Consider the following 25,836-nt stretch of genomic DNA (forward strand, 5'->3'; position numbering starts at 1 on the left):
CCCACCCAGGGGGATAAATATCTCCTGCTCCCCACCAGTCACACAGAACTGATGAAGCCTGTTAGATGAGAGGTGAAAATGTTCTACCTAAAACTATGTCTAGATGATTTCTTCTACATTTTTTCAGCAATGCTTCCAGTGTGTTTACCAGTGGTAGGGTTATAAAGCAAAGTTCAGCCTGTGCAAGTTAACAGAAAAGTAAAGATACTATATTATATTTTAAAATAAATTGCATACTGTTTACTTCCTTGGCTGGTCTCAACTGAATAGCATCAGCTTATGATAATCATATGAGATCACCCAAGGAATTGTTATTTATTCCAGTTTGAATGCATCATCAACAGTAAAATCAAGTGTGTGGGTTGCTTAAACATCTGTATTATTTATTAGCTGATATCTGTATTATATAGGATTAAAATAATGAATTGTGGAAGAAAAAATGTCTGACCTAAAGTTCTGATGCAGTTACAAAACAACACACATCAGTTTTGAGACTCATTTTCTTTATTCCTTTTATAATTTCAATGATTTGTAAAATTTAATGTCAACCAACATAGAATTCTAATTTTATCTCAAAATCATGTGCCAAAATAATTTCCTTTCTTGAGAATAGTCCCTTCAGAATTCAACTCAAATGTGTAGCATCTTAAATGCATGTCAAAATTTTAAGGGTTCGCACTGCAAAGACTTAAAATGACTGGGGCTTGTCAGTTGAGGGGGGGCAGTGGGTTGGCCATTTTGTTGATATTAATTGCTTGATGCAACCAAGTTCTATGTAAATGTTTGTTTTGCTTTTGGAAATATGTCAGAATAAATATGTGCCAGACAAACCTAGCTCCGGGATTTAATTACTCTAAAGCCACCATGTGTAGAATTTTAATTCTTTTTATTACAAATAGTGCATTCTTTTTGTCAGACATTCTGTGTCACTGGCCTGACATTTCAAAGATACTGCAAAAACACACACCTGTGACCTTCCAAATGAAGCTCATCATCCAGGAACCCCCTGGCTAAGAGCTTGTTCATATGAACAAATAATTCATGAGGTTTCTATCAGTAGTGTGGTGGTGTCTTCGAAGGTGGGGATACTCTGGACTTCAAACTACCTCTGTGCCTCCACATTCATGCATCTGTAATGATCATCCAATAATATAATATATAGTAGAACAGTACAACACTCACAGGACCACTTTTTTGAATTAAGAGTGGCTTAATTTTACCTTGTTTCTGCCATACTTGTGCATTTTCATGATATTTCCATTGCACAACTTTTGCTCCTCTCTCTTGTAATATTGCTACATTCAGGATTTGAATACTTGAAAGAGACATTGTTACATAATTTTACTTGTTTCATTTTCTCCTGATGTCATCTGAGACATTGTGTTAAAAGCGCCTTAGTGTGTCTGTTTCACATTTGTTATTATGTGAGCTATGAATCTTGGGGGTTATGGAACAACAAGCGTAAGGGAATTTGCTTAGTTTGCCCTTAAGGCAACACTTCTTTGCAGACTTAGTGCAGTTTAACCAAGCTGCTTTGGGAGCAGGCATCGCCTTAAAGGCTAAAGTCAAGGGACAAAAGTCTGTGCATAGCAACCACTTCGCACTCCACTAAACAATGTAAAATCATTGCCTGCTATCATCCTCGGCAAGATGTGCACAGAAATGTATCCCCCCTGCCCAGAGGTGAATATACACTGTGTACTGTACCTGCATATATGCATCTCTATACCTCTAGTTTCTATGGTAACAAATCCTGCACCAGTTAATTGTTTATGTAGTGTTCTTAGCTAACCTGTCTCTGGGTCACACTGATGCTCACAGGGGTCCAGCAGGCGTCGTCCACACAGCTCACTGACCCAGGATCCACTGGCATTCTGCTGGTAGTACAACAAGATCTGGGCTGGGTTCAGCCAGTCTGAGGCATCTAACTGGCTCCCCTGCAGCAAGATGAACCTCGACCCTATGGAGGACAGAAGCGGGAGGGGTGAAGAGACATAGGGGAGAAATGAAGGATGGGTAGAGGATTAAAGAGAGGGAGGAATGGAAAGGAAGCAAAGGGACATGGAAAGTAAATACATACTGTAGATAAGCAGAAAATAATGAGAATTAATGGAAAAGAACAGTAGCTACAGAAAAAGCACACATTAAACATTTTACAATGGTCCTTGATGTTTTTCAACATTTATTAAAAATTTGAAAAGAAAAAAGGATAGAATGTGTTCGACCTTAGATCTAAAATGTCTTCAGCCAAATGAAAGACATCAAACAGAAAACTTTACTGAGGTACTTCAGAGGGGACAAAAACAACTCTTCCTGTCAGAAAACTTTCAAATAATAAAATAGCTAAGGACCTATTAGGCTTCAATTTGAACCTGACACTAAAAACACTGAATTAAACATGACAAGCACCTTTTAGTCATTACAGTGATACCTGAAAAAATTATTTAAGTAAGTCAGCACTAACCTCCAACAAAGACAGCAAACTCTGACAGCTACAGAAAATAAATACTTTGCCAAATAAAGGTGATTAACCTTATTGTTATTATTATTATCCTTATCCTAACCCAAGCAGGCTCAGTTAATGCCATCTGAAAACTAGAGGTAACTGTGCAAATGACCAGACACATCTTGTTTGTTTAATTGCGTAGTGAAAAAATTGATAGGAAGCTTTGCATCAATTAACATTAATCATTTTGATGTTTTTGGCAATCACAAGCATTCATTATTATTATTATTATTATTGCCATTGTTGTTTATGCATCATGAAATGGATTCTGTTATTAAAACAAAATGCTTTTTGGATGTTAACAAAAATGTAAAAAATAAATAGAAGATGTTAATAAATAAAAAGGAGTGTACAAACTAACTTCTGACAAAAACTAACAAAAGAAAAACAACAACAAAAAACAAGCCCTTTAGAATATAAAATTCGAGTCAGCTTTTTTCAGATATTCATCACCTTAAGTGTGACTCTCACAGGAGGCTGGAATCAATGTAGCAGTCACCAAGATTAATAGCTGAGTGTGTGCCACTTCAGTCAAGGTCTGAATAGGGTTGTTATGCAGAACTTCAGCAATGTCACACCAGATATTTATGAGTAGAAAATGTTTCATAAATGAAGAAAAATCAAAACTGAAAGAAAAAAAAACATCTAACCATTGAGTCTTCAACCAAGACCTTAGTAATATTAGTATTTTGGCATTTTTATTCTTTTCACACTTGACAGCAGTAGTAGGGAGTTCACTCCCATACTATGTATCATGGTCCTAAGTGGCCATCTCCTGACAGCTTGACATTCCAGTCACTAAGCAGCTCATAAAGTTTGAAGAATATTGAGAATATAAATTCACAGGGTAGCAGGCAATCTTCTTGTCTTTTTCTGCTTTTGAATTTTCTGGTGGAAGTGAATTACGTATGTTTGGCAGGTGCAAAGTAACCTCAATTATAGTGCTGCTCAGAGGAAGTGATGTCAGTGCATAACTAAGACTCCCATTTTGTTAAGTTGTTTTGGTGTAATCATTTAATAGAAGATATACGTTCCTTGGTCTTTGTCACTCGTGTTTTTAGCCACAGTAGCAACATGGTAGTAGTGTTTGGCAGTGTGAGACGGTCGGTCACTGCTATCAGGGAGCTGTCAGTGCAGACTGAAATAATCCCTCAGCTGTTGAATATACTGGCATGGAATTTTGTTCAGACATGGTTCCCAGAGGATGAAATCTAATGACTGGTGACCCCCTGACCTTCCCTGTAATGCTACCAAGAGGTTGACGTGTGTGGTTTTAAGTGAACATTTCAACAACTGTTGGGTGAAATTTTGGACAAAATAGCCTGTCCCCCTCAGGGTGTATTGTGATAACTAAGGTAATCTCAAGTTTTCGATCATGGGCTATCATCAGGTCAAAATTTGAATCTTTTCTGGTGAGTTTGTATTTTCAACATCTTCAAATATTTGTGAGTGACAGAGAATGAAACGTCCAGTTTTCAGCAGAAAGTGGACATCCAGTGACAGTCCTGGACTTGGACCAGGAATGACGTGTAATAAAGATCCCCAGCTTCTATTGGTACAGGCCAATAGACCACTATGCCACAGGGACACCCCTAAAGATAGGATTTAGAAGTACTTGGATACAATATGTCTCAGACAAGACACATTTGGTAACAGAAAACCTATTCTCACAGAATACAATGTGAGATGATAAAACTTGGCCACATTTCTATTTTGAACAAGTTAGTCATATGTAGAAGGTTGTTCTGTCCATTGTTGTACAGTATATATTGAATGGCAGCAGAAATTGTTTTCCTGTGTAAGCACACAAACATCTCCAGATGAGAGAAGAAAGGTGTGACTTTACATTTCTGTGCTTTTCTTCACAGTATTTGAAGGCAGACACAAGCACAGCTGTTGGCATTGATAGCTTCTTTCCCCAGTAGTAGAATCCAGATTTTTATCTGATTCACCATGACATCAAATCAAGTCTGATGAGATTGTGGAGACATTTATGGAAACATTCTAAATCGATTGCAGTTTTGTAATTCAACAGGCGAATTCACCATCTTTCATCTCTCTTTCAAAGTTCCTTCCCTAGACTCCTCCCTGGAATTTTAATATTTCTCTGGCATGCCAGAGAATGCCACTGGAAAGCAGTAGTTCTCCCAATCAAATCATACCTCCAGATGATAGATGAGTGAGCTCAGTCACAGTCTATAATATATCTGGATGGTTAGCTCACTCCCATGACAGCTGAAAAATGCCAATGAGCAAGCGCAGCTAGTGAATGACCTCTCTGAGACTTTTTTTTCCTATAGGTGGAACACTTAAATTCATTAATAAGGTGGTTCAACATATCAGAAAGTACAAGGACAAGAGTGATGGAGAGCTTGCTGCAGGTGGTCTCTGTAACCTGGCCTCAATGTGCTCCAATGCTTTGAGGGCACATCTGTTTTGTGGTCTCACATGGGAAGACTGGGCAGACGGTGGTAAATGGTAAATGGTCTTATACTTGTATAGCATTTTTTCTATGCATTGCAGCACACTGAAAGTGCTTTCACACTACTTGGCCATTCACCCATTTGCACTCCCAAGCACTCACACATTCACACACCGGTGTCATCACCGGGAGCAACTGGGGGTTCACTGTCTTGCTCAAGGACATTTCAACATGTGGACTGGACAAGATGGGAATCGAATGACCTGCTTTACCTCCTGAGCTACAGCCGCCCCAAGGGGGTCATCCTGGCATTTAATGGACCATTGTCTTTGAGAGAGCAATCCAAATCAGCAGCTCAATTGAAAAGCACAGGCACACAGTTTGAGGGATATAGTGAGCTAACCTCAGGGAGTTGCAGAAACATGCCAGTTCAGCACCCTGGGGGCTTGGAGCACCCACAGAAATGTGAGGGGGAAAGGCTGCATCCATAACCTGAGGCTGGGGTAAAGCCTTACCATCAGCAATGAGGTGCTCCGGCACGTGTAGGATTACCCGAACTGAGAGGCTGCAGGAAAGGTGAGAGGAATAAACCAGGCCGATCACACAGCTGATGACACTGATCAGAGTCAGGGTGGTCTTACTGATGGGACTCCGTGGAGAACCTGCTGTTGGGAACAAAAACACAGAGGAGGGGGGGGACAACAAAGGGTGGAGATATGTGAAGCAGTGATAACACTTTATTGCCCCACAACCCATCCATACCATAAACATACATGCACAGAGTCACACAAACACATACCCACGCTGCCTACACAGGGAATAATTTCACAAACAGGGCAAAAAATGGGTTTAGTGCCCATGAAAAGGACCTTTGGATCAAAACTCACAAAGCCTTTGGGATGTTTAGACTAGGCATGGCTCGGTGGCACAAAAATAAGGTTTACCTTTGAAGTATATTAACATCCACACTGAGATGTGGGGAAAAGGGCCTAAATAAAATGGTTCAGAGGTTGTTTTGTAACCTCCCTTCCATCTCTGCTTGAGTGAAAATGCTTCCCTTATTTCTTTTACTCCAGAGTGTAACACAAACAGTGTTGAAAATAACCTCATACACACACACACACACACACACACACAACATCACAAAGTGACCTTGACTATAGCCGCCCACACTTGTTTGAAGTGGTTATTTTTTCACAAGCAGAATAGCTCTAGATTACATTGTCACTTTTAAATTACTCTGGCAGAGTTTTCTCATTCAAAAGCTGCCCAAGGCAATCCTTTAGACAAAAGCCACAGTAGAAAGCTGACCTATTGTGTTATGTATAAAGCTAGTTTATTTAATCAAGTTAACGTACTGTGAAACTGGATGTAGGGCACAATTTAATTGTTTTATAAATAATTTATATTTTCAGATTTTTACAATGCTAAAAATATCTCTCGCCAGATATTATTATTAATAATAATACAGGAACATTTTTAGAATTTTAGCATCTTCATTCTTCTGTCATTATTCCACTTGAAGAAATGCTTTTGTCATCCCTCATGAATCATCCTTTCCTCTGGATCTAAACAACACGCTCAGGGCAGTGTTGCTTCACTTCATTCTATTCTTAAACCTTGCTCTAATTAAGGGTGTTGGCTGCACTTCTGGAGGCTTCGCTGTGTTTGTGACACCTGTGCACATGACGGGGGAATAATTGGCTTGGAGGCGTTGTAACGCCCTGCAACACCTTCTGACAGCAGCTATTATTGTGAGGGCATTGTATCTTTATTTATTTATTTATTTATGTATTTGACTCTGTCTCTCTTCCACACCTCATTACTGTACATCAAAAGCTTCAAGGACATGGCATGCTGATACGTAGATAAAGTGTGCTGCACCAACTCACTTTGGCAGCATTTGTGCCAGATCCGCCTAAGAAATAATATTGGTGTGTAATATTATTTCAAAATATGGTAATCTTTTTGCCTTAAGATGCAATCAATATTGAAATATTGTCCACTGAAAACCTCTGATCTCATCATCTTGTGTGATTTCAGTCAACAAGATTATATGCTGATGCACTGAGATCAGTTTCACATGCTCACAAACACTCTTCACACACCTATGTACTGTATATACACTGCATATACGCAAATTCTGTGTTTCCTTTAGGTGTCAAAACTATGAGCACACACAACACTGGAGCCATCTATCTGCTATATGGACTGTAAATGTTACTTGTCATGCGTCGTGGCGATGGCAATACCATCAGACGGCGGGATAAACTGTCTGTAGGTGTATGAGTCCTCCTTACCCCCTGAGCCCCACGCGCTGTTGGCGTTACCATTTCTCATACCTCGACTCCGGCGGCGACTGCGGTTTGGGTCGGTGTAAAAGGCCAGCTGAGGCTCACTGTCTGCCTCCGTCCCAGAGTCCCCGTCTGGGTTCAAGAAAGTTGAGCCCGCTGTTGGATTCACACAAAAACACACCACTAATGTAGAAAAAAAAAAAGAGCTCTAGACCAGTGGATTTTAGCCCCAAACTGGCATCACAGAGATGGCACTAGAGGGCAGTCGGAATGGAAATGAATCCACTGCTGGATTCAGTGTGGACACAGATCAAAGCTTTCTTCATCAATCATTGAAATGTAGGCTAATAGAGATGGAAGCCAAGCAGAACGTGAATGGTATCTTGCATTAACAGAAAATACTGATTTAACATTGCTGAAAACATCTGGTTTAGCTGTTTCATCTATGGACCCAACAACAGTGCATTAATGCATGTCTTTAAGTACACTTAAATAAGACCTTTCATGATCTTGGAGAAAATGAGGCCAGACAAAAGTCCCCAACAAGATGTGGGTGCAGAAGTCGACACAATGCACAAAGCTTCTTGAGTCTGATCTGTCATTTTTTTTAACCTGAATAGGTTTTTACTACAGTATAAGAAGTCCTTGGGGGAATGCAATATGAATGATTTGTACCTCACCTTCAGCTGTTTGCTCAAACTCTGCAAGGTTTGCCTTGCAGAGTGAACCTTTCACTATAGATGTTGCCAGTCTTCACAATGGAAGCGAACTGATATAATAATGTAAAAATAATAATAAGCATGATGTGCGAGTTTGAGCAAATTTAAAACCTTCCTCATAAATAAATGACATGTCATTCATTATGTACTGTAAACAGACTGTACCATTTATGAAGCCTTAATAAAACTGCTCTTTATAGCAGTCAAATGAATGGATGGTCCTAATTTGAACAGATACATAAAATTCCAGTTTTTATCACACTAGGATTTTTTTTTTTCCTGCAAGAGCAAAGTCTGGACAGCTTCAGATCCAGTCTTTACACAGTTTTCCTTGGACACAAATCTGTTTTTTAGTGTGTTTGGTATTTTCCTGCCATTACCGTCTTTATGCTGATTAGGCAGCACACTGCAAGTTTGGTGCTCATTTTGACTCAAAATTGCATTTGCAATAAAACCTACTTAAACCATCTTTTACCACAAACTTTGATGCACTGCAATCTTCCTGATGAGTAAGCAGGCTGGGAAGCACGAGATCAGTTACTGAAATGCTGTATATTTTAACAGCCACACCAGCTTAAACATAACCCTTAAATCCACAACTGATGTGCCGGAATTCACTGTGAATAATTGTTTAATGAAATTATCAGGATTAAGATATTTCATAATGTGTGTGATAATTCAGAAAGATATTTTTAAAATAAGATAAATAAACTAGTTCTTGGTATGTGGCTATGTACATGGATATGGTCAAACAGTGATGGTGCATGTCAGGACGCACTATCTGTCCTTATAGGACGCATACATGCACAAAAAATGGTAAGTCATATTATAGCAAACTACTGAGTGACTATTTATGTCCAATACTTGTTAATGGAGTACATAATTGGTAGATTAAGAAAATAGAGAAAAAGAATCTTTCATCATTCTTATATTTCTCTATCTAACATATTTCCATGTCAACATCAGTGACATCAGACACAGTCAGGGGCCTGTATCATGAAGTGAGCGCAACTGGTCTGGCTCTCCTGGGGTTATTTGACTTTACTAAACCTAACACTGAGTGTCCTGGATAAGCTGCATCAAACTGAGTCTGTTCGTTTGGCATTTTCTGTCTAGTTATGAGCATGTTCATGTGAAAATGTTTTTAATTAGAAGCAAGATTACCAAAACCATTAGTGAAGTACTTAAAATAATGAGATGGAACAGTGATACCTGCAGGAAATTAATTTATAACCATGTTATTCTGAACTGCAGTGATGGAAGCCTGTAAAATATGATTACTCAGTTTTTCCAGTGATCTGATTTGTCAGCGGTCAGGCTGTTAACTGGTTTTGATCTGATCCTGTGAACTTAACCTTCTCCGGAGCAGGTTAGCCTGGCAGCATAAGTTACCGTGGTGATCCACCCTGATTAAAATGAGCCAGCTTTGTGATACCAAAAAACCTGAGTTAAACCCAAAGCTAGCTGGATAAGCTACTAATCCTGCTTTGTGATACAGGCCCCAGGTTTCCACGGTGCTTAAAGGGGTGAGAGGAGCCTGTCCAGATTCCTCCCATTAATAATGTACGGCACCTCTCTTCCATGTTGCGCCTGGCTACAGTCAATATGAGGCAACACTGGTGGTCACCAAAAGCTGTGAAACACAGTTGGACACACATAGTGTATGCACCTTTACCTGGAGTTTTAATAGAGCAAATTATGTTCTCATTATTATAAGCAAAGTTGAGATCGAATGTGGCTCAGTCACACCAGCAGTTAATACAGCAATTTTTAATACAGCTGATTCATTGCAGTTGAATCATCTAAATCAGTGAAGTTAACTGTGAAGGGCAAGAGCAAGATCCAAATTGCACAGTGATGTCAGTGGCATGTACGATCCAATTTTATATAGGATAAGGATGATCACCTTTATTTGTATGTTACATACAAGGAATATGTTTCCGGTACAGAACCAAGGCAGCCATCTGCGGCGCCAACTCAACCGATGGCTCTAACCATCGGGGGTAACTTGGGGGTTCAGTGTCTTGCCCCAAAACACTTTGACACATGGACTGCAGGCACCGAGATTCGAACCTCCAGTTGGGAGATGACTGCTCTACCCATCGAACAACATATAGACCTTTACTGCCAACATGTCCTTGCATTGCATTAATGCATAAATTAAATGAATGAACTTGTCTTGTTAGTACCTGAGACTCCCAGTATCAACTACGTTACCAAGCACTTTGAAACACCCATTTTTGCAAATATATGCAAATTTATCTCCTTGTGGTACTTTCTGCCATGATTTGTGTAATTCATAAAATGGAGATGTAATTTTGTATTTCATGACTTTTCTATATAACGTATTCAGTCAAATGCAACCACCTATTTCAAACATAGCTTTGCATAATAAAAGGCACTTCCAGAAATAGGAAAACAAATTTTTGAAAAAATAATTTTGCTTACTAAAAGTCATCCATTTTATAATGACACTCCCTATTTCTGGTTCAACTGTGGAAGTGTTGACACTTAAGTTGGCTAAAACAATCATACGTACTACAGTACCTGAGTTGATTAGAATAGCACACTCAGATTATATAGCAATGAAATTGTGCTGTCATAGCTCAGTAATTATTTACTGTGTCCTTTAAAGCTGTTGGTGCTGTACTATTCCAATGGAAGCACTTGTCCTTCATGACTTGATATAGAACTATCTAAACAATTAGGAGTAAATTAATAGCTTGAGACAAAGGTAAATTAATGAATGGCATTTAACAGCTCTTGCCAACAGCCTTTTACCAAAAAGAGATATATTAAAAATGCTTATTTTTCTGAAGTGGTGATAGTTTACAAAGTTTGGTATGTGCAGCAGTAAATTGGGATGCTGTATAGTCCATTTTTTTTAGTGTATTTTATTTTTTTATTTTGTCTGATTAACAGTCTAAAACTCCATAGTATTACATGTAAAATTACATAAAACTGAGGACACTTTAAAGTCTTAACATTTAAGTCTAATATTTGTTGTTTTGTTGTTTTTTTTTTGCTTCATAGCTCACAGAAAAAAATGATCATCACTCAAGAATTTCCTGCAGGATGATTACATCTTAATTTAAAAATAATGTAAATCAACATTTGTCCAACGATAGCGACAACATTTGCAAAAAAGTCTTTAACAGCTGGACAGAGTTTAGTTTTATAAATAGGTGGCAGTATCTGAGCTAACATTTTGTTGCTTGGTAAAATTTAGTGATCAAACTGAGTAAGTGACAAACTTTGTCCATTAAAACAAAATACAGATGGAAAATGATACATGATATATATTCAGTAGGTGAGATGGAAAACATTAAGACTAGTAAACTGCTAAACACACACAAGATGTATATGGATATGGTGTTTTTCTAGAAAAACACCAACATGTCTTTTTTTTTTTAAGTATTTTTGCTACAAAGTGAACACATTTTTGGTAAGTGGGGGTATTTTGCACGGTCCTCATTTTCTGAAACAGCCTTTTCAGGGTTAAGACTTGATTTTAGAGTTCAGGTTACAATTAAGTTTAGTCTAGGCTTAGGGTAACGGTTAGGTGTTAGGTATTTAGTTCAGATGGTTAAGTATTAGGGTAGTGGGCTAGGAAATGCAATATGTGTTCTTACAAAGATAGAAGTGCAAATATATGTGTGTGTATTTAACAAGGAAGAGTGCAGGATAAATGTAAATTGGGAGCTCTGTTATGAAATAATCCTATTCATACTTTTCAATGATTCTCCACTTTGCATTTTGATGAGAAAGTAAATGGAGCCTCATTGATCTGTCATTTAAAGCTGCATTATAATCTTAAGGACGAAGGCAGGGTACAAAGCAAAAGGATAAACAAACTGCTCTTACAGTACATGTCCAAAATGCATTTCAAAATGTGCTTTAGCTGAGGCATTAGCTATATTTAGAGAGCATGTTTTGAAGCTTGTCTTACAAGCGTTTGCGCAACTCATAAAGTGAGGGGGAAAATCCATCAAAGCAGCAAAGATTTGCTGCCTCGGCAGGATATATTGAAATAAAATTCATGCTAGCATTGCTCAGTGAGAGAGCTTTAAAAATCCCCAACCAAGACACAATGCTTGATTAAATTGGAGAAGAACCCTCAGAAACAATGAGAAAATGAACACACAGTTGGCAGCAATGTCAATGTGACAAACAGAGAAGGACTTTTTTCATGCCAGTAGCTTCATCAGCTTTTTATATTGTTGGTTTTAGAACAATATGCACTAAAAATATGAATGCATAGTGTAAATATTATTGGCAGCTGTGACTATCTGACAGGACAGATGTTTGTGTTGCTTTACTTTGCAAGTGGGACTGTTTTTTTTTTTTTTTGATGACACCATTGTTGCAGCAGCATTTCACACTATTGATTTAATAATGAAGCAATACTCACTGCACACTTTCTCTCAGAAATGTTTACTGGCAAGGTTCTCTGGAATTCTACATGCTCTTGAAATGAAGACAAATAAAGGTTCTGTGTCCTAAACTGGGGAGGAGGAACTACTTCTTCCCAGAAAAAACTCAAATAATTACAACAATTAGAACAAATAATAACTTGACTTCAATTAAATATTCATCAATCAAGAACTAAAAGGATTCAATGTATGTTCCATTTGAAAAATTTATTTTCTATTAAATGATTTTCATTAAGTTTCTGTCATGGCTGATTTTTAGGTGTTGATCACTCAGGTCAGAATGATGTTTTACTGTTACATATATTAATATTTGTAAGTATATATATAAGTTACAAAAGGATACAGTGTGAGGCAAATGTTTTGGTAATATGAACATGTAAAGAAGTAAAACCAGACCATGTGTTTGCACTGCTTGGAGCTAAAGGCTAAGACAGCATGGTAAGATGCTCAAAATGTTTCCCCTGTTCATCTTAACATTTTACTATGCTAATGTCAATTAGCACTAAACACTGGGTGCAGCTGAGGTTGATCAAATGCCATTAGTTTCAGAGGTGCAAAAATAATATACAAATTAACATTGTAACACAATTATATACTGTAGCTAAAGGTAAAGTCAACTGATTATCAAACTAGAATTTATCCTGTAAACTCCCTGTCCATCCTTCCAAAAACTGTTGAGAAATTCCCTGCTCATGGTGGCATATATGAAAAGTCAGGCAATCACCAAAGTCATTAAGCTTTCTTCTCTGAGGACCATGAATACCTGTACAAAAATGTCATGGTAATCAACTGAATAGTTCAAGTGGGGACCAACTGACATTGCTGTTGTAGAGAAATGCTGGACTGGATAAAAAAGCTAGCATATACAAGGACCTATTAGTAGAATATCATCAGAAAGGTTTTCAAACACATTGCACAAAGTTTAGTATTGGATTTTAAAGTCTCATTTTTTATTGTACAGAGGCCTTCATGTCTGCAGCACATTGTGTTGAAGGATGAAGTAAGCACTGTTAGTGCAAGTTTGGATGTTCTGCTATCAATAAACAGAGTTTCAATTTCCTCTTGCCACTGTAGCATGTAGCAGTGCGCAGGGAAGTACAGATTATAGGTTCATATTCAAGGGGCTTACCATAAGCAGGCTGGCAAAGTACAGAGAGATTGTACAGTATATATTTCATTGTCTGCTTAAAAAAAAATCATTCTAACAATACCCTGTTGCAAAGAAAGAAAAGAGACCTTTCAGAGATGCTTTGCTAGAAGACCTGAATCCATGTATTTATATACAGGAATGCGCCCAGAGAGTATGATAGTGTCATTGTATGGCAGGTACAGGTGGACCCAATAGGCAGACACAGGCACAGGAGTGGAACTAAAGAGACTTTATTAAATGAATAAGGAATGGGATACCAGGTGGAGGTAAAAGGAGAACAGAGGCCGAGCAGGTTCTGGATGGGACAGGCAGACAGGCCATGGGGTACTGGGGATGAAGCAGGCAGGGCGCAGGGAACTGGAGATGAAGGCAAGCTGGCAGCATGAAGAATGTCTCCACCCTGGAGGACAGGGGAAGCAAGTGGCGTGGTGATGAGTCTCGGATGAGTCTCAGCAGAGGAGGTTGGTGTGTAGATTGTATTCACGCTGGGGAGTACGAGGAACAGGTGAGTAACCGGTGAGTAGCTTGACTCTCAGGATAGCTCGATGTGCAGATTTCCCTTAAACACGATCACAGGATGAACAGGTAAGTTGCTGGTGAGTAACTTAATCAGCAGGATAGCGTGATGTGTAAGTCTTCCACACACAGGAGAGCAGGCTGAACTGGTAAGTAGCAGGTGAGTAGCTTACTTAGCAGGAAGCTCATGGGAAGAAGTTAAGGTCCGCAGCTCAAGAGAAACATAAGATCAGTAAACAGAGGAGCCAAGACAAACATAAGATCAGTAAACAGAGGAGCCAGAATAACGTTGGGTAGTAGACACAGGCATGTGATCATCAGCAATCAGGTGAATATAGCAAGAAACACAGGCATGAGATAGTCAATGAACGAGCGAGGGACAAACGGAAAGAAGGGCGTATATGTAGGGCGCTGAACCAAGCACTAGTGATAGGAAGTTCGGATCATTTTACTGATTCGGTTCTTTGAATCTCATTCAGCAAAATGAACGAATCACTCCCGAGATGACCCGATGTTCTCGAGTCATGGGAAAGATTCATTCAAAATGAACAAATCGTTCGTGAACGACACATCACTACCAAGCACTAACAAGCTGCAGGTGGAGGTGATCAGAGCTGATTAGAGTGACGTGGCAGAGCGGTAGGGAGAGATGGGGAAAAAAACAACACAAACACAGGAAACCATGACAGTTAGACTTTCTGAGCCAGAAATGGAAACACTAAGCATTGTACATTTGTTGTCATGCCATACAGTAGCCTTCAGAGGACATAAAGCCGATGTGATAAACTTGCTGCTCTTCTGCAAACTAGACAATGTGTTTACAGAGAGTGAATAATAATGTTGTGTCCTCATGAAGCAGGAAGGCCAAAAGGTTCCAGGTTTAAAGAGCTAGGTCCAGGAAGCTCCAAGTTTCCTGAGTTTACAATACAAGTTGACTAATCACCTAATCTGAAAACAACAGTTAAATAGGATTTTGTCCCATATTTCCAAACCTTAATGCATTGTGGGGTACTGAGGGTCACAAGGAGAAGCTGTGTCTGCATCACTGACAGAAGTAGTTCTTGGCACCATGCAGTATGAATAAGACTTTAGAATGGGAAAATTTATTTGAATGTCTTCAGTGACGAAAGGAAGACAAGGTCTAATTTGAGACACAGATCACGTAAGTGTTTCTCTCAGACTGAGTGGGTCCAGGGAGAGAGCAGAAACTGTAACCTGGTGAGGCTTCTAGTATACTGGGGATTCAGGAAATACAGTATCTGGTTTTTGGTTTACTACTTTAGTAGCAGATTGTGTTACTGTGGCCTACATTCTTTCAGTCCAAGCAAGCTGAAATTAATGTATATAACTGATTTTATACTGTATTTGTTTTCCTTTCTTTTTTTCTATTATTCATTAAAGTGTTTAATCAAGCAAGCACAAAAACAGATATGTTACATAAGAAGTTGGAACAAGCAAGTGCTTGTCATTTTTTTAACAGCATGATGACAGTGTTAGCCTGGTCACTCAGTCCACTACTTTAACTCCAGAGTCCAGAATGATATATCTTAACGACTATTGGATAAGATGCCATGACATCTTGTAGAGAATTAATGCTACCTTCTTAGGTGATCCCCTGCCTTTAGCTTCGTAGTGCCACGATGAGGTTGACATTTTGTTTTATAGTAAAATGCTTTGACAGTTATTGGATGGAATGGCATTAGTTTGGCACAAACATTCATGATGCCAAAACCATAAATCCTAGCGACACTGGTGATCTCCTGATTTCTGGTCCGATTTCAGGTCCAATTTTTATTTTGTTGAATATTTCAGTTTATGACTAAATAAATCTGCAAAGTGATGACATAGCCATCAACCTGAGCTGTACCCTGCATTTGTTGCTATTTAGAATTGTCAGCATTTTACACAAATATACATAAGTACGATGCACATCTTCACAGTGCTGCTAAGATAGTTGTAGACTCTTAAGCAACCAGTATGTTTCATCAGAACTGCATGTCAGAGGGTCAAATAGCTTTGGACACTCCCTCCCCAGCACCTTTCCAGTGTCTGGTAAGAGGGGTCTATGTGTGACCATTTCAGCTTTGAAACTAACAATCCAATATCTACCCTTTGCCATGATTGTTCAGTTGAGTGGAGGTAAGCAAAAAAGCCAGGGTTTAAACTTTTCTTCCTTGCTCTTTTTTTAAATACTCTCTTCGACTAAACTGAGTAGAATCCCATGACGTCAACGATCAATCTAACTAACGCAACTGTTTTGTGGAAGACATTTTGTTAGGATTTATAAGTTCACAACTACAGTATAGGAAATGAAGCCTTTGCTATAAGTGGCTCTATAAACACCTGTATAAAGCAAAGCTGTCAAGGACAGTTTTGAAGCTGCACAAATTTCTGAGCGAAGAGAACAAAAAATAAGTGTTTGCTACAATAAAATAGTTCTACAATGAAATGGCTTAAAGTGGTTCAAAGTGCAACAGCATGTCTGTCTGCAATGAAGAAGGAGAAAAGTATTTTCAGAGACAGAAAATGTACCTTTCAGTTTTGGAGGAGAGTGCAAACTGATCTATCACAAACATTTGCAGGTGAAATATCATTTATAGCAAAAGATTTAGGCAAAATGAAATTAAAAAAAAGTGTAAAAGGTGACATTAACAGATCAACAAGAAAAACTTGCAATATCGAACTCTGAAACATTTCCAGTTTGTGATAAGTGTACATTTAAATGCTCACAACCAGGGCTCACAGGTTCAGGCTGATGCTTACTTGTACTTAAGTTTCATCACAGAAGCAGGGATGTCAACGATTTCCTTCAACATTTCTCACCAGGATGGCACTTGAAATGTAATGGCATGTTCCTGCCTGGCTTACAGAGGGGTATAAAAGTGTCTCCTGAGGAATTAAGGCTAAATCTCACACAGCAGGTATTTGTCAGCTTTTGCTATTAAATGGGAGTCAAAAGGTGCTGAGGTGAATGCTGGCATGAAAACAAGACAGGCCCCTCTAAATATTCACTGCAGGATGTTCACCTGCAACTCAGCATGCACAGCAGACCTATTATATAAAAGAACCTCTTATGATCCACAAAAAAAGTTATTTTGCCCAGTGCTCCACAACTCCATAAATGTGGGAGGGTGATAGATTTGTGAGAGAGATACAACCAGCAACTTGAATTAATGCAGCAATATAAACTTAAAAATGATTCAAAGGCCAGAGCAAGTCAGGTCAAGGCTAATTATTTTTTTTAATCTAATGATAATCACTTATTGGCCAAGTATGTTATACACACAAATAATTTGTCTCCGGTACAGTACTAAGGCACCCAAGTGCGGCGCCAACTCACACACACGCTGTGTTTTCATTCCTTGTGGGAACTTTACATTGGCTTGCATTCATTTCCTATAGACTTATCCTAACTTTAACCATAACCACTACTTGCTAAACACCTTACTCTGACCCTTACCTTAACCTAACCCTAACCTTTAACCATCTTGCCACCTTAAAATTCAGTCACTTCCATATGGGGACAGTAAGGCCGAGTCCCCACAATGTGAGTGTGTTAACAGGCTTCGGTCCCCTAAATGTAAGTAATACAAAGGCACATACACACCAATGGTGGTGCTGTGCCTGCAAGGCGCTGGCATGACCTGCAAATAGTAGCTGTAATTACAATGTATAAGTGTATTATAACACATAAAATTGATACAATACCCACGCTTTTAACAGCCTTAAAGCCATAGATCTTTTCTAGTCTAACATAAGAGCAATCAAGGCCACAATGGAAGTTTATAAACAATACAACCCCAAATCAGAAAAAGCTGGGACAGCCCCAGTTGTTCTCTCAGTGGTCACCATCATTCAAAAGTCACACCAGCATTATCGTAGGTTTTACTTCTTGCAGCATCCAACTTCTTTTTTGTTGTAATTTTCTCACATACTGTGTTGCCCTGACACGTAGCCGATAACTAGACTTAGAAGTATGGGCTTTTGCAGCAAGGAAAAGTGAAGAGGGAGGCCAGATAACTGTTCAAAACACATGCTTTATTCTGTCTTGGTAACATGAACATTACATGTGGCCTTGATGCCCAGTTAACTACATTCCATTCCTATATTCCTATACACTTAGAGCTGACCACTGCTGGTATTTTCCACACCCGTGGCTGCATGTAGAAGGAGTCTGTCCCATGCGGTGGTCTTTTTGCTGTCACACTGTGCACACTGCATGGAGGTAGTAACTTCTGGCAACAAGAGCAACATTACCTCTAAGGCTATACTATGTCTTAAAGAGGATGGCCTGGCCTGTGACAATGGTCTCCATCTGTGAACAAAAGCTGCTGTGGGTACCTGCTCTGTCATAGCTTGCTAGCTTTAGCTATCAAAACAGAGCAGTAACATACAGTATCTGCCTGCAACTGCAGTGCCTTGTGGGAGACTCTTGGCTCATGCATTGAGGCAGGTAGACCATTCAATAGTTTTGCTTAGATCGAGTAAAATTACTGGTCAGGCTTTTTCCAGCCCTGCTGCTGCCACCAATGGCAGTATTTTTCCTTTATGTTGTCAGTACATTTGATGTATTCATTGCCATCAGGATGAAAAGAGAATTTCAGGATATGCAACAAAAAATGCTTCTGAAACAAAATCGCCAACCCTACCTTTAAGGCAGAGGTGTTGCACTGAATTGCATTCAATTGTACAGGTATACCTAATAAATATATATATATATGCCTCACTGGTATAGCTAAAGGGGTCATCATTATTATTATTACAGTAGTTCTACCTGTGCATTTCCCTCTCAAGTCAAACTTTGCTGAAAATATTTTCTTCAGCCTCATGGTAATCTACTGAGAGTTGTCATCACTCTGGACAGGAATTAAGTTGATAGGGGACAAGTCTTGACAAGACTTCCCCAAATAACATACATTCTTTCAGTGAATTTATAGCTTCCCTTTATCATAATAATATCATCACTGTGCATGACAAGGAATGAAGGTAATTTTTGTTGTGTATGCAGGAGTACAGTATGTCTAATGTAACATTAACCTCAACCACTAATGTAGACATAATTAACTTCATTGTGCTGTATGGACCACAATTAATTTGGAATAAATGATACACCTCTTTAGCAATAACAATCATGACATTCTGATAGAGGCCATGCAAGCCTAGATATGCACTGCTCACTCTATCTGACATTGCTTTCACCCATTTGGCAACTTTTGTACTTTTAGTTGTGTTAGAGGTAACTGGAGTTTCAAATGTCCTGACATATGGAGTGAAGTGAGGCATTTGGGTATCTCCAGCAAAAAGGAAAAGAGTTGCTACCTTACCTGCCTCCACCTTACACATGCACAGAGGTTGTTCACTGAGGACAACAATGGCTCTGTCTATGCATATTTAAAAACACTGATGAAAAATAGTTGACCAAAAACACCAAATACAATGACTAAAAAGTGCATGAAGCAGATCTAATTGCCTGCTCAGACATCCTCATTTCCATGCAGCTAGCTTTGAAGGTTCTAACCAGTAGGCAATGAAATTTTAAGGGGGGGCTGTTTGTTAATACACTTACATTGAGGGGACTCGGCCAATCACTGAATTTTAGGGTATCAACATGGTTTAATGTTAGATGTTAGGAGCAGTGGTTATGGTTAAGGTTAGGATAAGTCTACAGGAAATAAATGTAAGTCAATGTAAAGTCCCCACAAGGCATGAAAACACAGTGTGTGTGTAGGTCTGATGGCTCAGTGTTTTAGGAAACAAATCATTATATCGTGACATATCAAGCTGACACCTCAATTAGAATGAATGCTCTAGGATTTTTTTCCTTCAGTTTCTTTCTGTTTTCATACTCTTGAAGTCAAACAAGATGTTAAAAAATTAATTAAGAGGAGACCTTTTCTTTCTTTTTTCTGAGCATAGAGGTAAAGTGTCAGTCGGCTGATTGGCTCAAGGGCGCCATTCAACCCACTCTCCCAGATGTGGTAAGAGAAAGAGACATAGATAAAGAGATACAAGAAGACTACTTGAAGAAGGCAACAAAGATGCACAATCTCTGGATCACTAGTTGAAAACAAACATGTTTTAAGACTGGATCATTATGTGGTAGGAGTGCTGTTTATTGGGCCTACGTGTATGTACTTTGTAGTTCTGCTGTGGTATCACTTGGTTTTAAATGAAATATTGTTGAATTTCTATGAATTTCTAACAACCCATAATAGTATTCTCAGTGTCCATATCAGAGATTTTGTGGAGCAAAATGATATTACACATCTGCAGTCCCAGCCAGTGACACAATTTTTTTATACACTTACTGTATTTATCAAACATTGCCCATGAACAAGGTAAAATGAATCATGCTCATATAGTGTTTTCTGTAGTAACATTTCATAGAGCATGTTCCCAAGTCTGGAGCATCCTTTACAATAATTCTCTTGTAACCAAACTTGTCTGAACCAACTGACTGAACATCAGTAGAACCCAGACCGTAAACAGTGGATCATTTTGTCCATTTCACTTTTCTGTTTAAACCTACACCCTTGGCTGCGACAGAGCACTGCCTCTACCTTAAAGCCCTGTACCAGATAGTGGCACAAAAAATCCATTTGTGCATATTCACAAAATACAGTAAATGATAGTGACTTGCAGATCAATCCTGAAATACTGATACTTCCATTCCCAATGTTTCCTGTTCTTGGATTGATTCTCATATTAAAAGATCAATATCTAGATTTTGTAATTTGGGATAGAATACTATATATGTGTATTTTATCATCAACAGAGGCTATGCTATCACCAGGACAATCTAAATAATACCCAGTTGATAGGAACTACTTCTCCTTCTGTCTGACAGTCATACAGATATGGACAAAATTGTTGGTACCCTTCCATTAAAGAAAAAGAAGCTCACAATGGTCACTGAAGTAACGTGAAACTAACAAAAGTAATAATAAATACAAATTTATCGAAAATTAACTAATGAACATCAGACATTGCTTTCCATGTCTGTATGCAAACTATGGCTCTGTAAATGCATGAGCCACTGTCAGGAGAATTACATTATTAAATATGTTTTAAGCTGTGTTTAATCAATATATATTATATTATATTACTCACTGTATGCTATTCAATGGATTTTAAACTTTCAGAACAGAGACCTGTGAGAAACTGCTTGTGTGAACTGAGTATTGTTTTAGTACTCTGTGTGTTGTTATATGTTCAACCAAATGGCATTCCAGACTTAAAGGAAGCTAGCCATAAACTGCCTGCCAAATACTGTGAAGATAAACAGGCGCAGTAGCTTGTGTGTAGTGTCTAAGGTGTTATCAGGGCAACCCCCTTCAACTTCCTTTTGCTACTTAAATCTACTTTACAACTTGATTGACTCCCTTCACAGTAATGCGACCAGGGTGGCACCATTTGTTGATAATAAAAAAGGCATCTCTTCATAAATATGCCCTATATCTCATCTTCTCCATCAATCCATGTTGTCAGGACCCACCTCTTTCCCCTCACTTAGTTTTTCAGTATAGGTATTGGTATCAGCCTGAGTTTTACTTGGTATCAGATTGGAAAGGAAATAAGTGGTATTGCACATCACTAGTAAATGATGCTAGAAGCTTAATGGCAGAGAAGGGCTATTTGGTAAGCTAGTGAAGCTGGCAAGGTAACCGCTAACTTGCTAGCCAAAACATGAATCCTAACATTAGTCAGTCACAATAATTCTCTGCACAAACCAGCTTACTAGCAACAGTAGTTTTTTCTTGCTTGCTTGGTTTCTTCTTTTATTTTGGATTGCCCAATTTTCTGTTTCTTCAGAAACCAATATTGCCATTGACAGTTTTCCATTAGCATGTCCAAGTTCATCAAAGTGGAAATCAACACAAAAGCTTCACCCTGAATTACTTTTCCCCTGCATGCAAAATTTTTTGCAATTTTAAAAGAAGCGTAACACTGTACAGTTATTTACTGTATAATACAACAGGTCCTCTAATCTAAAGAACAAAATGGGTTCAAAAATGACTCATTTGATCATTTACTGATCTGGCACCTCTGTTGACATGGCAGCGAGTCCCTTTCTCAGTACATATGACTGTTACAATGACTCGTGACTGTTTTTTGATCTGATGCCTCTGTGAATGGGGTTTGATTAGATTTAGGAAACTAAAGCTACAGTCCTTGTTAAAAGACAGGCTTTTATGCCCAACCATCCACCCTGACCAGGAGGTTTTGCAGCACTATAAAATCTCCACACTAGTTTTGACACAGTCAGAGTCTAATCATTATATGGATGGACACAAGGGGTCAAGAGGTATGTGGACATATCTCAAGTGTTTTTTGGGGGAAGATAGTCTATTATACTATGAAAGAGAATTTGACAGAATGACATTTAGTTTTGGAGACAGTAGATATATGCCAGCCATGTTCCGAAATGTTGTACTAGGAATGCGCAGCTGCACATATTTCATTAAACAATGCAGCACTTTGCTGGATGACATTGCTAGTCTAGGCTACATTTTTTTCCAGAACCCTTTGTGTCAGGTCTCCTGCTGTAGCAAAGTTATCTCATTAAAATGAATGAGTAAGCTGTTTTATGTGCTAATATAGGCCTTAGACCTTTTGACTTTTTTATCACGTTAGCTTATAGCCTCAAAGACTGAAAAAGGTAAACATCACCGTGTTATTTTCATTTCTCTGAAATCATGTTACAGGATTACTGGGCTCCAAAAGTTTAAATATTCCAACATCACCACGTGGTGCTGCCAGTGGTATCTAGTTTCACTTTCTGTCTGGTATTTGAGGCATTCACTCTTTCATTTCACCCTCTATTACTGATAAAAGAGTTTGGTTAAATGTTTTCCTCCACTTTGTTTCTCTGATTCATGCTCTCATTGAGGTTCGGGAACACCATGGAGGCTGTGTGTTTCCACTGAAACTGTCAAGGTCAGAAAAACAGAGACAGAAACAAAGAAAACGAAATATGCTTATTCTTTTAAACCAAGAAACCAAACAGTCCCAAGAGTCATGTTGGGTTTCTGTCAATCATGAATGAAATGTAATTAAAATGACTAATTGGTACTGTAGAACAAACTCAGAGGGTTAAATTAGATTAGCATCTACAATATCTACAGTATGTACAGTCAGTACTAATTACTGATAGATATGTACAGTTATCCTTAAAAAAGAAGAAGGGGGGGGGGGGGGGGGGGACGCGGGGCAGTTCTCTACCAATCGGAGGGTTGTAGGTTCGAATCTCGGTGTCTGCAGTCCACAAGCCGAAGCGTCCTTGGGCAAGACAATGAACCCCCAAGTTGCCCCCAATGGTTAGAGCCATCGCTTGAGTTGGTGTTGCAGATGGCGACCTTGGTTCTGTACCAGAAACAAATTCCTTGTGTGTAACATACTTGGCCAAATAAAGGTGATTATCCTTATTATCCTTAGATTAGATTCAACTTTATTGTCATTACACATGTACAAATACAAGGCAATGAAATACAGTTTAGCATCTAACCAGAAGTGCCAAAACAGCAGTGCTGAGTGTGAGTATGTACAGTCACAACTAATTTACTGATAGATATGTACAATTGATATTTACAGTAAGATATCTAGGTTAATGTATGATATACAACAGACTTTATGGATTTAAATTACAAGTGATGGATAATGTACAGTAAGCTTATAAAACACTAGTGCAAAGGGATGAAACGGAATGAAATAATGCAGAATAAAAAGATAATAAGTAACAGTTCAATGGATGTAAATAGTGCAAAGATAAATATACAATATCTGCATATGAATAGTGTGCAAATTAATAACAGAGCAGTATTCTGTGAGTAGAGTACTGTATGTGCAAATTAACACTTCAGTATTACAGGTAACAGAAGTGGCCCTGGATAAGCTGTAGGCCTGTTAATCACCAGATCTGAAAGCAGAGTTGCATGCCTACAGCAGGAACTACACCTTCTTGTTCATCCATGGCTTCCGATTTTGGTATGTGGTGATCTGTTTCTGGGTTGTGACACTGTCAATGGTAGTGTTAATGTAGTCCAGCATAGAATAAGTGTAGGTGTCAATGTCCATGTAAGAGTCACAGGAACCCCAGGAGGCAAACATACTGCAGTCAGTGTGGTGAAACCTGTCTTGTAGTACAGAGTCTGCCCCCTCTGGCCACACTTTGATGCTTCTCATTGATGTCTTCACACGGCAGATGAGTGGCAAGTACTTGGGAAAGGGAAATAAAGAAAGGTGACCTGACTGTCCCAAGTGGGGGAGGGGGGTCACCTTGTATGCAGCAGCCATGTTTGTGTCAATCTGGGACCAGACTTTTATTTCCTCTGGTGTGGCAGGAAACATGGTGGTGGAATTTAGGGAGCACTGACTTTAAGTTGGAGTGATTAAAATCACCCACAACAATAAATGCAGCCTCTGGGTGTGCAGTATGTTGTTTGCTAATGGCTGAGTGAAGTTCGCTCGTAGCAAGCTTGGCATTAGCATCCGGGGCGATATAGGTTCGGATTATTATAGTCAAAGTTTATTCCCTAGGCAGATAAAATGGTCTACACTTAACCATAACAAATTCCAGGTTAGCTGAGCAGTGTTTCTCAGTGATGACAGAGTTCGTACACCAAGCTTTGTTAACATAAATGCACAATCCTCCACCTCTGGTCTTACCAGTCATATGCCGTTCTATCTGCCTGGAGTGTATAGAGCCCAGCTAGTTGGATAGCAGTGTTGGGTATGCTGCTGTTTAGCCAGGTTTTAGTGAAAATTATAATATTGCAGTCCATAAGTCTCTTACTGTTGATGATGCAAAGCCGTATTTTGTCCATCTTGTTCACCAATGACCGCACATTGACAATGAAAATGCTGGGTAAAGAGAGTCGATGTGGTGCTAACGTTTGGCTTATCTCTAACTCCTCTGCGCTTTCCATGCCTTTGTTTATGTTCGTGACATTGCCTGCAAGTGCTCTGCCTGGCCGGGTTGGGTGTGTAGGCTCTGGTGTTCTGGAGATTTCAGGGGTGAGTCGAAGATTGGAGATAAAACTGTTGGAGTGTGTAGACTGATATCCAAAAGTTCTTGCCGGGTGTAGGATATGAGGTAAAGTGCATGAACAGACACAAAATGAGCAGGAGAATCACTGCAAAATTGCAAAATCTGGGGAGACGCTGAGCCTCGTGTTGTACATGTGCCGCCATCTTGGTCCCTGGCGTGACAGCTTTACATTTGAAATCTTTTCTGACAGTTTGGAGGAGGCCTCAGAATTGCTGTGCACTAGTCTATGCTTTCATCCACTAGAAAAAAAAGCCACAGAATAGTTTTTTTTATTGAGCTGAGAAAAATGCATCTATGCAGCCAAGTGTGGAGGAAAGTGATTTATTGTCTGAGGTCAAATGAAAATTTCCAAAATGACATTTTGAAAATGTTGGTACTTTCTTTTTTCCTTGTTTGTCATAATGGAATAATGCCTCTCCATTTCATCAGCTATAACCTCTCTCCTCCTGCCATACAGTACAACTCACTAGTACAGCTTGGGCAGTCAGAGATGAACACAAGGAAAGATCAAAGTTTGAGATGATGACAGTGGGAAGTATGAAAAAATCAAGCTCATAAAGAAGATGGAAAATAATACAAGTTTATGTTAGTAAAAAAACAACAGTAAACAAAAAGATGTAAATAGACTGTATTTATATAGCGCATTTTTTCCACTGGGTGGAAAAATTACACTTGCCAAAGCACTTTACAGGAGATGATACACCATTCACACACCGATGACGACAGGCTGCCACACAATGGCGCTAGGC

General features: G+C 38.9%; 1 protein-coding gene across 1 annotated transcript in view; it reads right to left on the minus strand.

Moving 5' to 3' along the window:
- Positions 1-25,836, minus strand: part of astn1 (astrotactin 1) — a 448,006-nt gene that overhangs the window by 286,421 nt on the left and 135,749 nt on the right. The window contains 3 exon segments of the mRNA XM_020613364.1: positions 1,793-1,960; positions 5,444-5,593; positions 7,271-7,378. Coding sequence (XP_020469020.1) covers positions 1,793-1,960; positions 5,444-5,593; positions 7,271-7,378 — 426 coding nt within the window.

Source organism: Monopterus albus, unplaced genomic scaffold, assembly GCF_001952655.1.
Source record: "Monopterus albus unplaced genomic scaffold, M_albus_1.0 scaffold133.1, whole genome shotgun sequence".
Lineage (NCBI taxonomy): Eukaryota > Metazoa > Chordata > Actinopteri > Synbranchiformes > Synbranchidae > Monopterus > Monopterus albus.